At 61.2% G+C, this 15,952-nt stretch overlaps 1 protein-coding gene across 2 annotated transcripts; it reads left to right on the plus strand.

Moving 5' to 3' along the window:
- The first annotated feature begins 5,342 nt into the window (after positions 1–5,342).
- LOC141977058 (leucine-rich glioma-inactivated protein 1-like) lies at positions 5,343–13,083 on the plus strand. Of its 2 annotated transcripts, none has more exons than XM_074938288.1 (9): positions 5,343–5,620; positions 7,943–8,014; positions 8,611–8,682; positions 8,809–8,880; positions 9,502–9,573; positions 9,792–9,961; positions 10,371–10,535; positions 11,125–11,636; positions 12,606–13,083. In XM_074938288.1, exons 1-9 carry the CDS (start codon positions 5,433–5,435, stop codon positions 12,909–12,911), a joined length of 1,629 nt encoding a protein of 542 aa, XP_074794389.1. In that variant the 5' UTR covers positions 5,343–5,432; the 3' UTR covers positions 12,912–13,083. The 2 variants fall into 2 exon arrangements, with proteins under 2 accessions (XP_074794389.1, XP_074794390.1); XM_074938289.1 differs by having other exon boundaries at positions 5,347–5,499.
- The last annotated feature ends 2,869 nt before the right edge of the window (positions 13,084–15,952 follow it).

The following is a 15,952-nucleotide window of genomic DNA, read 5'->3' on the forward strand; positions in this document are numbered from 1 at the left end:
TGGACCCCTCCATAGTTAGACTCCCCTCCCTGGAGGGCAGAGCCCATCTTTTAAGCCCCCCCAGGTTAAAACCCCATCGTGGGGTGCAGAGACCCCCTGTTAGAACCCCCCATGGCTAGACCCCCTCTTTGGGGGGCAACCCCCCATTAAACCCCCCTTTAGACCTCCCCATGGTTAGACCCCCCCCGTGGTTAGAGCCTCCACCCTGGGGGCAGAGCCCCCTGTTAGACACCCCCCGGTTAAATCCCCCTCCCCGGGGTTAGACCCCCCCTGTTCGACCCCTTGGGGTTAGACCCACCTCCCTGGGGGCAGATCCCCCAGGCAGTGCCCCCCGCTGTTAGAACCCCCCGGTTAAACCCCCGTCCTGGAGGGCAGTGCCCCCCCGTTAGACCTCCCCAGGGTTAGACCCCCCAGTTAGACCCCTGTGGTCAGAGCCCACCTTTTAAGCCCCCCCCCGGTAAAACCCCTCCCTGGGGGGCAGAGAACCCCTGTTAGACCCTTCCCCCGTGGTTAGACCCCCGTGGTTAGACCCCCTCCCTGGGGGGCAGAGCCCCCCGTTAGACTCCCCCGTGGTTAGACCCTTCCCTGGGGGGCAGAGCCCCCCTTCTCCCGTTGCCCAGATCTCAGCCGATCCGCCCCCTTCCCCCCACGGGACTTTCCCTCCTCCCCCTGCCGAGTCTCCCCCAGGCCCCCCGGCTGCCCCTTACCCCGCTCCCCTCGCAGCTGTCAGCCCGGCCGAACGCAGAGTGCGGGACCGGACAGCGGGGAGCGCCCGGCCCGGAGGGGGCGGGGGCGGGGTGGGACTGAGGGAATGGGGGAAGGGACGCGGCAGTGGGTGGGGGTGGGTCCGGAAGAAGGGGGCGGGGGGTGTCAATTCAGGCAGAATTTCGTAACTGCCCCCCATAGCGGGATCTGGGTGGGGTGGGGCGAAGCAGCCCCCTGGAGGGTGGGTGTGGTTCTGTCCGTGGGTTGGTGCCCCCGTGTCAGTGTGGCTGTGTGGGGTGTGATGGTGTGTGGGTGGGGCTGTGTGGGACTTGGCTTGGTGTGTTGGAGTATCCGTGTGGCTGTCCGGCTGGCAGTGTCAGTGTGTCGGGGTATCAGTGTGGCTGTCAGGGTGATTGTGTCAGTGTGTCAATGTATCAATGTGGCTGTCAGGGTGACAGCGTGTTAGTGTGTCAGGGTGTTGGTGTGGCTGTCAGGGGGACAGCAGTGTCAGGCTATTGGTGTGGCTGTCGGGGCGACAATGTGCCAGTGTGTAAGGGTATAGGTGTGGCTTTCAGGGTGACAGCATGTTAGTGGGTTGGGGTATCAGTGTGACTGTAAGGGTGACAGCATGTCAGTGTGTCAGGGTATTGCTATGGCTGTCAGGGTGATAGTGTGTCTGATTGTCGGGGTATTGGTGTAGCTGTTGGGGTGACAGCGTATCCGGGTGTGACTGGGGTGGTGATGTGTCCCTGTGTATAGCCTGGCTGGGCGGATTCTGTTTCCTGGTTGCAGGTTGGCCAGGGGGGAGCTGGGGGTCATTAAACTGGGGCAGGGGGCTGGGGCAGGCTCTGGGGGGAGAAGGGGCTGCTGCGGGGCAGCTCCCTCTCTCTGGGTCCCACTGCTGCCCCTATGTGGAATTGAACTGTGGGTGGCCACTGGCCAGAATCGTCCCTCCTATTCCACGCACCCCCCTGCAGGGCTGGGACAGACGCTGAAACCTGCCGCTTCGTGGCCAGGAAAGATCCCAAGGCATGAAGGCAGTTTGATAGGCCAAGCTGGAGTGTGAACCCCAGTGTCTGGGCCAGAGCCCAGTTCAGACTGCCTCTATTCTAGCTCCTGGTTGACACAGGTTGGTTAGGACTTCCTGTCCTAAATGGCTGTTCCCAGCTGCCCCGACTCAGAGGTGGCTGCATCTCAGGGTGGACAAGCCATCCCCATGCAGTGTGATGTGCGTCTTTTCCCCAGCTGCCCTGCTCCAGAGGTGCCTGCGTATGTGGAATCATAAATCCACACAAAGCACTAAATCCAGCAGATTCCAAAGAGGGGAGAGGTCGTGTTTCTGGGGCGGGGAGGGGCGGGGGATGATGTTATAATGTTAATGTCCTGGCACTTTGGGATCCTGAGCAGGAAGAAGAGGAGTCAGGTGGTCATTAAACCTAACAAGATTTCTGCCATTCCTTCACACGCATACACAGTCACTGACTGGTTTAGCACAGCCAAGTTACAAGTGAGCTCAGACTCTGGGAGGGGAGTGGGGTCTAGTGGTTACAGCGCGGGGCTGGGAGTCAGGACTCTTGGTTCCTGATCACAATTCTCACTCGGGAAGAAAGCACAGGGTGCCACCTCCCCCGCCCTCCCTCCAGCAGGGCTTGTCCCCTCCAGCAGGGGGCAGCAGGGACACACACACACACACACACACACACACACTCTCTCTCTCTCTCTCTCTGTTCTAGCCTTATTCCAGCTGCCACACCCATCCAGCTGTGGATCCCATTGTCAGGGCCCATCCCCCCCAAACACACTCACACCTCCAAGCCCTCTGCCCAGCTGCAGCCTCCTTCCCCCTCACCCCCCAGTGCCCGCGGCATCTCCCTGCAGGGAGTGTTTCCACCACCCAGATTCCCACCCCCCATCACAGGACAAAGGCCCCTGTGTAAGGGGAAATGCCAGCTCCGGGCTGGGATCCCACTCCCAGGGACTGGCGGGCAGCCAGACAGCTGGGCCCATTGTCCCCCGGCCCCCACAATCCACCCCTGGTGCTGAGCATCTGAGCAGGCATTTCTGGGTGAGGGGGCACAGCTGGGATAGCAGGAAGATTAGGAACCAGCCTGGGAGGGGGAAGGCAGAGTTGGGGAAAGAACCCAGGAGTCCTGACTCCCAGCCCCCCACCAAACACTAGACCCCACTCTCTTCCCAGAGCCAGGGATAGAACTCAGAAGTCCTGGCTCCCAGTACCCCTCCCCGCTCTAACAACAAGCCCCAACAGCCCTCCTAAAGCTGGTGCCCCCTAGAGGGGAAATGTCCATGTCCCATTCCCTGCCTGGAGCAGAGGGATGGGATGTGGGCGGGGGAGGTTAACTAGCCATGAGCCCTGCCCTCTCTGGGCAGACAGACAAGGGCCCTGTCTACAGTAGGAGTTGCGACAATCCTGCACCCCCCAGTTCCTGCCATCTATGAGGCTTTCTTTGTGTCCGGGGCAACTCCAGGGATCAAAGCAGGGGAGGCTGGGAGTCAGGATTCCTGGTTTCTCTCCCAGGCCCTGGGAGTGGGGTGGTGTCCTCTCGTCCCGGGAGTACAGGGTAACTCTGGTAACTGGCGGCAATGGCAGATCATTATCCTGCTCTGCGGCTAGCAGAGGGTTAACAGTAGGTGTAGGATGCGGTCATGCAGTCCTAGCCCTTACAGGGGGCCTGGTCATCGAGCACATGGATGTTCACTCTGAACCCTACTGACACCACCTGTTAGCTCTTTGTAATGGTGGTGACCTGGGGTTGTGGGTGGGGCCTGCTTCTGTAAGTGGAGCTTGGTGATGCTGGGTGGGGTACATGGTTAGTTGGTGGGGGGAGGTGGAGCCAAGTTGCCTCACCAGCTAACTCCCCCCGCCAGGGGTGGTGAGTTATATGGGCCCGTGGTGCCCAGGCTCCAGGAATATTCAAGGCCCGGCAGCTTGGCTCCACCAATGTTCAGGGCCAGGTATCTCCCCAGCCCTGCCTGCTGCCCCCGGTGATTTTAAAGGGCCTGGGGGCCCCTGCCGCCATCACCAGACGTGCAGCGGGGCTAAAGCAACTTCCTGCCTACCCTTGCTTCGCACGGCACGCCACTCCCAGAAGCAGTTGGCACATCCCTGCGGCCCCTGTGTCTCCATGCATGCCCCTGCCCTGAGCGCCGTGTCCGCCATTGGAACTGCGGCCATTGGGAGAAGCGGAGGTGGTCCCTGCAGGCAGCGACACGCAGAGACCTCCCGGCCCCCCAGATAGGAGCCACTGCCAGAGGGGTGTGCGGGTTGCTTTTGGGAGCCGCCTGAGGTATGTGCTGCACCACTCACCCCCTCCTGCACCCCAACCCCCTGCCCCAGCCCAGAGCCCGCACCCAGCACCCCTGCTCCCTCCCAGAACCTGCACCCTGCACTTCCTCCTGCACCCCAACTCCTTCCCCTCCCTCCCAGAGCCCACCCCCCTCTTGCACCCCAACTCCCTCCCAGAGCCTGCCCCCCGCATTCCCTCCTGCACCCCAACCCCCTGCCCCAGCACAGAGCCTGCACCCAGCACCCATACTCCCTGCCAGAGCCCGCACCCCCTCCTGCACCCCAACTCCCTGCCCCCGCCCAGGGCCTGCACCCCACACCCAAACTCCCTCCCAGAGTCTTAGGCAGGTGGGGGGGGGCAGGACTTGGACCTGTTCTGGGCACCACCAAAAATTATATAACCCTGCTGCCCCCGCCCTCCCGTCACCCCAGGGTGACCCCCACCCCCTCACTCCAGCCACATGGTTTGCTTCCATGACACACAGAGCTTCACTTTTTGGCACAAACAGGGAATGGCCCAGGCAGCTGCTGAGCCCTCCCACGGCCAGGACAGAACCCAGGAGTCCTGGCTCTCAGCGCTCCCCCAGTCTAACCACCAGACCCCAGTGCCCCCCAGGACTGAGGTAGAACCCAGGAGTCCGGGTGCCCGGCCCCTCCTCCCGGCCCCTGGGCTGAGCTGAGCTACCCCCCTCCTTTTCTTTACTTATGGCTCCGCCCCTGATCAACACCCTCCTCCTCAAGGTTCCCCATCTCCGGCTCGCGATTGGCTGGCAGCACTGCCATTCACAGAGGGTGGGACGGCCGCAAGAACAGCGGGGCGGGGGAGCACCGACAAGCGGACTGACCGAGATCGCAGGGGGACAGCGGGACAGAACCGGGGATGGATGGAGAGACACAGGGTTAGACAGAAAAATAAAGGGACAGATACAGGGTAGATACAGGGGTGGATAGAGGGAGAGATACAGGAGTGGATAGAGGGGTAGAAACAGGGGTGGACGGAGAGATACAGGGGTGGATAGAGGGGTAGATACAGAGGTGGATGGAGAGATACAGGGGTGGATGGAGAGATACAGGGGCGGCTAGGGGGAGAGATACAGGGGTGGCTAGGGGGAGAGATACAGGGGTGGACGGAGACATACAAGGGTGGATAGAGGGGTGGATAGAGGGGTAGATACAGGGGTGGCTAGGGGGAGAGATACAGGGGTGGACGGAGAGATACAGGGGTGGATAGAGGGGTAGATACAGGGGTGGCTAGGGGGAGAGATACGGGGTGGACGGAGAGATACAGGGGCGGCTAGGGGGAGAGATACAGGGGTGGCAGAGAGCTGTATAGCAAGAATCAGGAATAGGTAGAAGGACCCCAGCGTGGAGGGGGTCCCAGGGTTGTATAGGGGGGAGCAACCCAGGGCCCCTGGGCCAGACAATGCGCTGGAGGGGACCATGGGCCTGTGCCCCCCTGCTCATGCTACTGCTGCTGGCGGCTGGGGGAGGTGAGCGGCGCCGGGCCCCCCGGCGGAAATGCCCCATCGGCTGCAGCTGCACCCAGGACAACGCACTGTGTGACAGGACAGACGGGGTCCCCCGAGGACTGCCCCCCGACATCACCTCCCTGTAAGATCCCCCAGCAGCCCTCTGCCACCCCTGCACCCCCCTCCTCACCACCCTGCCCTGTCACACAATCCCTTGTTACTGGAAGCTGGAGCTGTGATTTGATTCTGGTTCTGATTCAGTGGTGCTGGGTTTATCAGTCACTGGTGCCAGTTCTGTTGCTGTGGCTAGTTCTGGTCTATTTGCCGGCTGGGGTGGGTGACTGCGTTGTGTCTGGTGGGACACTGGTGTCAGCCCTGGTATGGGGCCTGGTGAGAAGCCGATTCTGGCACCGGTTCTGGTACTGGTTCAATGTCACCGCTGGTGTTTGTGCCACTTGGATGTTTGTGCTAGTTCTGGTTTGACATTGATGCTGATTCTGGCATTGGTTCTGGTCCTCATCTGATATTGGTTTTGGTTCTGGTTTTGGTTCTGGTTCTGGGAGCAGCTCTGATTTGGTGCTGGTTCTGGGAACAGCTCTGATCTGGTTCTGGTTCTGGGAGCAGCTCTGATCTGGTCCTGGTGCTGGTTCTGGTCAGAGGTTGCTGGCTGTTCTGGTTAAGGTGCTGGTTCTGGTGCTGGGCCATTCACTAGCTCCACTACAGCTCTGCACCGGGGGGGGCATTGCGCTGGGGCTGGTTTGGGTTGGACGGTGCTGGTGGCCTTGCTCACGGTGTCCCCTTGGGAAGGCTCTGGTGCTGGTTCTGGCAGAGGTACCAGTCATGCTTTGATAGAGGTGCTGGCTCAGTGCCAGGGGGCTCCTGGTTCTGGCTTGAGTCCCAGATTCCAAGGCAGGAGGGACCATTGTGCACATCTCGTGGGACTCCCAGGCCGGAGAAGGGCCCAAGTCATCCCTAGAGCAGAGCTGTTCGACAATGTCCAACCATGGCTTAAACATTGCCAGTGAGGGAGCATCCCCGACCCTTGGCTAATTGCTCCCATGGTTAATGCTCTCGCCAGTAACAATTTACATCTTGTTTCCGGTCTGAAATTGTCTAATTTTGACTCCCAGCCCTTGGACCATGTTAGACTTTCCTCGTCTGGACTAACGCTCTGTTCTAGCCAGGATCTCGTCACCCCTGGACCTGCGCTGTGCTCAGCTACAGCGATGGAGTTCCTGGACTTTTCTGGCCTTAAATCCTCCTCCTGGTTCTTCTCTGGCTCCTCTGCAATTTATCCGCCTCCTTCTTGAACTGGACACAGGAGTCCAGCTGTATACACACCAGGGCCGAGGAACCTCTCTGCCCCTACTCGAGACTCCTCTGTTTATGTGTCCCAGGAGCCCCTTGGGCCACGGAGAAAGATAAATTATGCTCTTCAACATTATCACCAACAATGTGGAGGGAAACGTAAACCCACCCCCCACTGATACTCATCACTCCCCTTCCTCCCATCCAGGCACTATATAGGTTGTAGAACCGCCCTCACGGCCCCTCTAAAGCGGGCTGGTTTTGGAACCAGCACGGCCTTCCTCCACCCAGTGACTGCCAGCGCTTCGGGGTCTCTCCGGGGCTCTGAAATGAGTCCAATTATCAGCCTCCTTTTCCTGATTAACATCGTCCTCCCAGCTGGTTTTAGCTCGGGCCTCCAGGCTGCCTCTCTCAATGGTGCTGTTGAACATGGGTCTTGGCAGGAGGCTGGTGCTGGTTCTGGTTTATGGTCAGTTCTGGTTCTGTGTTGGCTCTGGTTCAGCTTTGGGTTTGCTATTGGGACTGGTTTGAAGTCGGTTCTGGTCTCATATTAGTGCTGGTTCTGTTCCTGATGGCGGTGCTGGTTGTGATCAGAAGGTGGTGCTGGTTCTGGACTGGTGGTGTTGGTCTGAGGGTGCTGGTTCTGGATGGTTGGTGCTGGTCTGATGGTGCTGGTTCTGGTCTGATGTTGGTCTGATGGTGCTGGTTCTGGATGGTTGGTGCTGGTCTGATGGTGCTGGTTCTGGTCTGATGGTGCTGGTTCTGGTTGGATGGTGCTGGTTCTGGGTGGTTGGTGCTGGTCTGATGGTGCTGGTTCTGGTCTGATGTTGGTCTGATGGTGCTGGTTCTGGATTGCTGGTGCTGGTCTGATGGTGCTGGTTCTGGTCTGGTTCTGGACTGCTGGCGCTGGTCTGTTGTTGATCTGATGGTGCTGGTTCTGGTCTGGTGCTGGTCTGATGGTGCTGGTTCTGGTCTGGTTCTGGACTGCTGGTGCTGGTCTGATGTTGGTGCTGGTTCTGGACTTGGTTCCTCTCCTGGCTCTGGAGCTGCCCATGGTGCTGTGCCCTCTCTGTGGGAGTCCTGGTGATGGGTGCAGCACCGGTGCTGGTGCCGGTTCTGACCTGTAGCCCCCTCACACCCCATTTCCCCTCCCCAGGTCCCTGGTGCGATCCGGATTCACTGAGCTCCAAGAGGGAAGTTTCCTGCAGACGCCATCCCTGCAGCTGCTGTAAGGAGACCAATGCCCCCAATTCTCTAGTGTGCAAGGGGGAGCCATGTCTGTGCATGGTAGCCCATGGGGGCAGGGAGCGTATTAGCATGAAAATGGGTGTGTGCTGGCCAGTGTGTACGGGGAGGCGAGTGTGCAAATGGGTGTGTGTCAGCCAGTGCATATGGGAAGGTGCATGTGCAAATGGATGTGTGCTGCTCAGAGGGGGCAGCTGAGGGGGCAGTCTTGTGGGGGGCAGGCGCTCACCGTTAGCCCAGGAATGCTCACAGCCCCCAGCCGGGTGCCACCCAGGCACAGTGAGGGACGGGCCCTGCCCCACAGAGCTCACCATCTACACAGACACAGGGGGCAAGGGGAAACTGAGGCACGGAGCAGGGAAATGACTTGCCCAGATTTACCCAGCAGGTCTGTGGCAGAGCAAGCAAGGGAACCCAGGAGTCCTGGCTCCCAGTCCCCGCCCGCTCTAACCATAAGGCCCCACTCCCCTTCTGGAGCCAGGACAAGGCTGTCTGGCGGGAGCGGAGGCTGTGGACTGGGATTGAGGGAGGTCAAGAGTTCAGGGTCCCGGCGGGCACTGACTCCCCCTCTCTCCCCAGCTTGTTCACATCCAGCACCCTGGGGCTGATCAGGGACGATGCCTTCGTGGGACTCCTGCACCTGGAGTATCTGTGAGTGTGCGAGGGGGTGGGGGTGCAAGGGGGAGTCTGCACAGGGGACTTTGTGGGGGAGGGAAGCAGGGGGCACACAGGGCATGACCCACTGACAGAGCCCCCCCTCCCTCCTTCCCCCTGCAGGTTCATTGAGAACAACAAAGTCGGCTCCATTTCCAAGAACGCACTGCGGGGCCTCAAGGGGCTTGTGCATCTGTGAGTGACACTCCCCCCGCGCATGGCCTCTGGCCCCCCAGCACCAACAGACCCCGGTGACCCCCCTGGCCCCCGAAAACCGATGGACCCTGGGGACCTCACCAGCTCCCCAGCACCGACAGACCATGGTGACCCCCCAGCACCCTAATAGCAGACCCCAGGGACCCCTGTGACTGACCCCCTTGGCCCCCCAACACCCCCCACCCCAACACTGACAGACCCCCCCCAAGAACCCCCTGACACCCAGCCCTGATATCCCCCTGCGATCCCTGACACCAGAGGTCACAGTTCCTTGGCACTAACACCCTCCCAGGGACCCCAACATCAGCCTGATGTGACACCCCCCAAGGGGACCCCTCCCCCTGACACTCCTGTCACCCCTAAAATGAGTCCCCCAATGGGGCAACCCCCAAGGGAACCCATCCCCACACTCCTCCCCGACCCGCCGACAGCCCGTACCCGTGGAACCCCCACCCCATCCCCCCACACACACTGGGACCCCTCTGTCCCCACGGGACCCTGCCCCCCGCCCTGTGGCCGGATGGGAGCAAACACCCCCCAGAGGGGAAAGGCGCCGGTGTTGAAGGGCCCTCCCCATCTCTGACATCTCCCCCCGTCCAGGAGCCTGGCACACAACCAGCTGGAGACGCTGCCACGCCACCTGTTCCGGGGCCTGGATGCCCTCACCCATGTGTGAGTGGGGGGCAGAGGTGGGACTGGGGGGCAGGCGTGGGGGAGGGGATGCGGAGGAGCAGTGGGGGGTAGAGATGGGCAGAAAAGAGGAGGGGGAAGAAATGAAGGGTGAGGAGGGGGCAGCAGTGGGGAGGAGGGGCAGAGGAGGGCCTTGCTGCCTGGCTCCGGCCCCCCTGCCCCATGTCCCCCGGCCCCACGCGGGGCGATTCTCCCACCAGGGACCTGCGGGGGAACCCCTTCCACTGCGACTGCCGGATCAAGTGGCTGGTGGAGTGGCTGAGCAGCACCAATGCCAGCGCCGAGCTGGGCGAGTGCCAGGGCCCAGCTGAGCTCAACGGCACCCGGCTGAGCCAGCTGCACCTTCAGGACTTTGACTGCATTAGCACCGGTACGGAACCCCTGAGCCAGCTGCACCCAGCATCGGGTAGCCGGCCCCATGCGGCGTTATGTGCGGCTGTTCCCCAGCTGCCCCGCCCGAGGTGGCTGCATCTCAGCCCTGGGTGAACCCATTGGAAGGGAAAATGCTTCTTAGCTCATTGCCCTCGCTGCATCTCAACCCAATTCCTGGTGAGACACAAACTGCTCCAGAGCTGGCTGTGTGAGAAGCCTCAGGACTCCTGGGTTCTATCTCCAGACCCAGGAGGGGAGGGAGGTTGGGGGCAGGGGGCTGGGAGCCAGGACTCCTGGGTTCTATTGTCTCAAGGCTGGCACAGGAAGCAGAAGTGAGCGCAGAGCTGGGGATGAACCCAAGCACCCAGCTGCTCCCCAGCCCTGGTCTAACCTCAACCCGCCACCAGCGCTGGCACTGTTCCAGTCGCTGCCCTTCCAGGCGCTGTCGGTGGAGCCGTTCTGGTACCGGGGGGAGCAGCACGTGGCCATCACCCAGCCCTTCGCAGGGCGCTGCAGCCTCCTTGAGTGGGACCACCTGGACGGGGCCTTCCGGGCCTACGCCTCCATCAACGGTGAGCGAGGGCCCCAGCCCCGCTGGTTACCCCTGAGTCCCCTTGTGCTCCGCCTCCCCACCATGTCCGCCAGTGCCCCCTGCACCCCACCTGCAGGGATACCCCGGAGCAGCCCCCTCCCCTCCATGAGATCACCCACCCCCCCGGCACCCCTACCTTCAGCTGCCCCTTTTCTTCCCACCAGGCAGATCCCCTGACCCCCTTAACCCATCTCCCCACCCCAGGGACAGCCTTCCCCCCAAAACCCTCCCCCGTGCAGCCTTCCTGAACCCCTCTCCCTTCCTCCCTCTTTCTAATCTCTGCCCCCCTTGGGCAACCCCCCAATCCCTGCCCCCTGGGGCAGCCCCTCGATCCCTGTCCCCCTGGGGCAGCCCCCCCAATCCCTGCCCCCTTGGGCAGCCCCTCGATCCCTGCCCCCCTTGGGCAGCCCCCCTGCCCTCTGCCCCCTTGGACAGCCCCTCGATCCCTGTCCCCTGGGGCAGCCCCCCTGACCCCTGCCCCCTTGGGCAGCCCCTCGATCCCTGCCCCCTGGGGCAGCCCCCCTGACCCCTGCCCCCTGGGGCAGCCCCCCTGACCCCTGCCCCCACAGGCTCGTCGCCCGTGGCCTGCAAGCCGCTGGTGGTGGAGGGGCGGCTGCTGGTGGTGCTGGCGCAGCTGGCCGGGGGCTCCCACGTGTGGCGCCAGGAGGAGGCCTCGGGGCGCTTCGTGCGGCTGCAGGAGCTGGGCCCGCAGCGCATCCGCAAGCCCAACGCCCTGGCCAGTTTCCGGGTGGACGGCGACTGGTTCCTGGCCGTGGCCGACAGCTCCAAGGCGGGCGCCACCACGCTCTTCCGCTGGGGTGGGCGCGGCTTCTACGCCCACCAGGCCCTGCACGCCTGGCACCGCGACACCCACGTGGAGTTCCTGGAGCTCGCCGGCCGGCCCAGCCTCATCCTGGCCAGCAGCTCCCAGCGCCCCGTGGTCTACCAGTGGAGCCGGCCCGGCCGCGCCTTCCTGCGCCACACGGACATCCCCGACATGGACGACGTCTACGCCGTTAAGCACTTCCGCCTGCACGGGGACGTCTACGTGTGCCTGACCCGCTTCATTGGTGACTCCAAGGTCAGCGCCCGGCGTGTCCCCAGCGTGCCCTGCGCCCAGCGTGCTCCCCCGTGCCAGTGTGCCCCCATTGTGCCCTGTTCCCAGCCTGCCCTGACCCCAGCGTGCCTCCTGTGCCAGTGTGCCCTGTGCCCAGCGTGCCCCCCGTGCCAGTGTGCCCCCAATGTGCCCTGTTCCCAGCCTGCCCTGCGCCTAGCATGCCCCCCGTGCCAGGGTGCCCTGTGCCTGGCGTGCACCTCCTGTTCCCAGCGTGCCCCCGTGCCAGTGTGCCCGGCGTGCACCTCCCGTTCCCAGTGTGCCCCCAATGTGCCCTGTTCCCAGCCTGCCCTGCGCCTAGCGTGCCCCCCCGTGCCAGCGTGCCCTGTGCCTGGTGTGCACCTCCTGTTCCCAGCGTGCCCCCAATGTGCCCTGTTCCCAGCTTGCCCTGACCCCAGCCTGCCCTGCGCCTAGTGTGCCCCCAGTGCCAGTGTGCCCTGTGTGCACCTCCTGTTCCCAGCATGCCCTGTGCCCAGCGTGCCCTGCACCCGGCATGCACCCCCCGTTCCCAGCATGCCCTGCATGCATCCAGCAAACCCGTAGTGTGCCCCCGGTGTACCCTGCTAACAGTGCTCCCAGAATGCTCTGCTCCCAGAATGCTCTGACTGGGCCAAGCATGCTCTGCTCCCATAATGCTCTCTGTCTCTGCCCCCAATATGCTCCCATCTTGCTTTGCTCCCACTCAGCCACTCCCATCATTCTCTTCTCTCAGCATGCTTTCTGTCCCCCATGATGCCCTCTGCCTCCAGTCTGGCATTACCCATAGAATCAGAGAATATCAGGGTTGGAAGGGACCTCAGGAGGTCATCTAGTCCATCCCCCTGCTCAAAGCAGGACTAACCCCAATTAAATCATCCCAGTCAAGCTTCTCATCCACTGTAATCTCCAGCCTCTCTGCCCTGCTGGCATAACCCACAGTCCTCTCTGCCTCCTCAGGTGATGCGCTGGGAGGGCTCCATGTTCCGGGACGTCCAGCACATGCCATCGCGCGGCTCCATGGTCTTCCAGCCGCTGGGCATTGGGAGCCACCGCTATGCCGTGCTGGGCAACGACTACTCCTTCAGCCAAGTTTACCGCTACGATGCCCGCTCGGGCCTCTTTGTCCGCTTCCAGGAGCTGAACACCCAGGCGCCCCGATCTTTTGCCCACCTGGCCGTCCACCAGCGGGACTTCGTCTTCGCCGCCAGCTTCAAGGGAGACACGCAGATCTACCGGCACATCACCATCGACCTGAGTGCCTGAGCCCCGCGCCGGGGCAGAGGGGGGCAGAACGGGCTTCAGACAATGTGGGGGAGCAGCACCAGCCTTAGTCACCAGGTGGCACAGAATGGGACGCAGACAATGGGGGTGCAGCACCGGCCATGGCCACCGAGGGCGCAGAACGGGCTTCAGACAATGTGGGGGAGCAGCACCAGCCTTGGTCACTGGGGACGCAGACAGTGGGGGGGGTACAGCACCAGCCGTGGCCACCGGGGCTCAGAAAGAGACACAGACAATGGGGGTGCAGCACCGGCCATGGCCACTGGGGGTGCAGAACGGGCCCCAGACAAGGGGGAACGGAGCAGGAGGAGGCTGTGCCAGTGATGCCCACTAGGTGGGGACAGCAGCAGGGAGCGACTTTTCAAACCTATTTCGATGCCAACCCCCCGCCCGCCCACCTGCCTTTTAAAAATCGGTTCTGGAGTTGGTTAAGAGCCGTTTCCCCCTGTTACATTTTTAAAAATGGATTTCAGAGACTTGTTTCTTCCCCACCTCTTTACAAACGTTTCTGGTTAAGAGCCAGCGTCCTGTGGCTTTTTCATCGTTAGCGTTTCCCTTTCAGGTGTGTCTTTTTCAAATTTTTATTCATTTACAATTTTCCTTAACTAAAAAAAATTCAATTTTCAGTCAGGTCCTGCTTTTAAACTGCTGAGTCATTTCACAGAGTCATTAAAGAAAACCATTTGCTGCCTTTTTCATTCATTTCATGTTTCTTACTTTGATGGCATTTCCTTTTTAGCCTTTAAATCTTTTTCCATCTCCCCTACATTAAATGTTCGGGTTCATTTACTGAGTCATTTTGTCTCAAAGTTTTAAAAGTCACGTTAATTGTTTAATTTTATTTACTCTTTTAAGCCTCCCCCCACAATAATACCCTGTTGCTTTGATTCTGTCACTTTTCTCGGTACCAACCTTTGCTTTGTTTTCATTCCATTGTTTCTTTCCTTTTTAAAAAACATTAAATAGAAAATTCAGGCGCCCCCACCCCAGTTGCCCTTTGTTTTAGTTCCCGTTTAAGGGGGTCAGTTCAAAGGGGGGGCCCGTCCTGTCCTGTCATTCAAAGGGAGGTTTTGTTTGCCTTTTTCTCCGTTAAGTTGGAATTTTATTTACTTTTCTCCAACTAATTTGTCCTTGGTTTTTAATTTTGCTTTTAAAATAAAATTGTGATGAAGGCCCCCCATCCAGGTGGCTCATGGGCTGGATTCTTAGCTGCTGGGCACCCCCTGGGCCTGAACCAGTGCAACAAGATGCCAGGCTAGATGGGCCCATGGGGCTGATGGGAGGGGACAGGATGCCAGGCTAAATGGCTCATGGGCCGGCTCCAGGGGGAAGGGAGGCTATGGGGCTAGCTAGGCCCACTCTGGGCTGGGGGAGTAACAAAGGACTTGACAGTCCAATAGGCCTCAACCAGCTGGTGAATTTTAACCCTTGCCACCCCTGCTGGTCACTAACCAGCAGTTTCAGCTACAGGTGCCCCATCCCCCCACCGCCCCTGGGGGCAATAGGGACTTCAGGGGTGCCTGTGTAGCTAGTGCCCATGTTGGGATGGGCAGGGGGCACACAGGTTGGAGGCAGCTGCTGAAAAATCAGCATGGAGCATTCCTCTGTCCCCCTCCCCCAGACACGACCAATGCCCCCTGCCCCATTACCCCAGCCAGAGCTCTGTAAATAACACTATATATTGTCCCTGTGCTGCTGTGATGGGGGGTGGGGTGGGGTGGGGGGCAGAGCAAAGACGAGAAAGGGGGAGACAGCCAGGCCTCCTGGGTTCTACCTCCAGCTCTGGGAGGGGGTGGGGTCTAGAGGGTAGAGCAAGGCAGGACTTGGAGCCAGGACTCCTGGGATCTATCCCAGGCACTGGGAGCGGCAGAGGGTCTAGTGGTTAGAGCAGGGGGGAGCCAGGACTCCTAGGCCTAGGGTATTTAGCTGTTGCAATGCTGAGTGTGGCAGCACCGACCTTGCCAGGGCCCTCCCACGCCCCAGTGCCCCCCGACCGCACGTTTGGTGCCCACAACCATGGGCACATCAGGCACTGGCTGAGCCCCACCAGAGCCAGCAGGCTGAGTGGGGAGGAGCCTAAAGTAGCCAATAGGAAGTGCCTAGGAGAGGGGTGTGGCTGGAAGGGCATGGGGTACCTAGGGCCATCTGGCTGCGTACCCTGCACCCCTTCCTAGGGCAGCCCTTAATCCTCCTCCCCCCTTTGTTCGCTGGCACTGCTCCTCTTGCTGAGAGGTGGGGGGCAAAATCACCTTCCCCTGTGTGTGTGTTGGGGGGAGGGTGCTTGATGGCCCCCTCAGGCTCCCACGGGCCTTCTGACTCCACCCTTGAGAGGGCAGGTTTCAGCTAGTCCCATTCAGGTCCCCATCCCCCAGCTTTGGGACACAGACCATGGGTTCCTGGCTCCTGCCACAGCGTTAACCGTTTCACACCCCTGAGGTAACAATGCAAAGTAGAGAGAGAAACTGAGTCACACAGGCTCCCTACAGTTCCAGAACATTCCCCTTGGCCCAGTGGCTCTGGCAGCAGTCCCCCCTGCCAGGACTCGGGCTGGAAGCCCAGCCATGCCGGCCTAATGCTGCACTGGAATACGGCTAAGGACATGGCCTGGCTCCTCCCCCTTCAGCCCTGTGGCTACAGCAGGCAGCTGGGCCAGGGGAGAGCAGGTTCCCTGCGGCCAGGGAGAAAGGATGGGCACAGGTGTTGCCCAGCTACCCCCGGGGCAGGCCTGGCTCAGCTGAGAGGGAAGCTGTGATGGCAGGGCAAGGGCAGTTTAACCCAGGCAGCCTGGGTTATAGGAGCCCCAGAGACGGGGTAGCCACTGTTTAGCCCTGGCTGCTGCGGGGCGTAGGGAGCTAGGCTCCCAAGAGCGCTGGTGGCCAGCCCGTGGCACCCCGTCTAGCGGGACCCAGGCGAGCTAGCCAGGGCTGCAAGAAAAGGATGGTAGGGGGCAGGGAGGAGAGCCTTCGAGAGCTGGAAACCCCTCTCCCAACCCTGTCTTCCCCTGCGGCACAGTGGAATTGGAT

Source organism: Natator depressus, chromosome 24 (genome assembly GCF_965152275.1).
Source record: "Natator depressus isolate rNatDep1 chromosome 24, rNatDep2.hap1, whole genome shotgun sequence".
Classification (NCBI taxonomy): domain Eukaryota; kingdom Metazoa; phylum Chordata; order Testudines; family Cheloniidae; genus Natator; species Natator depressus.

Bases quoted from the DNA above. Each gene is read 5' to 3' on its own strand.
- LOC141977058 (XM_074938288.1), top strand. From the start codon at position 5,433: ATGCGCTGGAGGGGACCATGGGCCTGTGCCCCCCTGCTCATGCTACTG. The intron at 5,621-7,942 runs GTAAGATCCCCC...TCCCCTCCCCAG, and splicing joins CCCCCCGACATCACCTCCCT to GTCCCTGGTGCGATCCGGAT. The intron at 8,683-8,808 runs GTGAGTGTGCGA...TTCCCCCTGCAG, and splicing joins CTCCTGCACCTGGAGTATCT to GTTCATTGAGAACAACAAAG.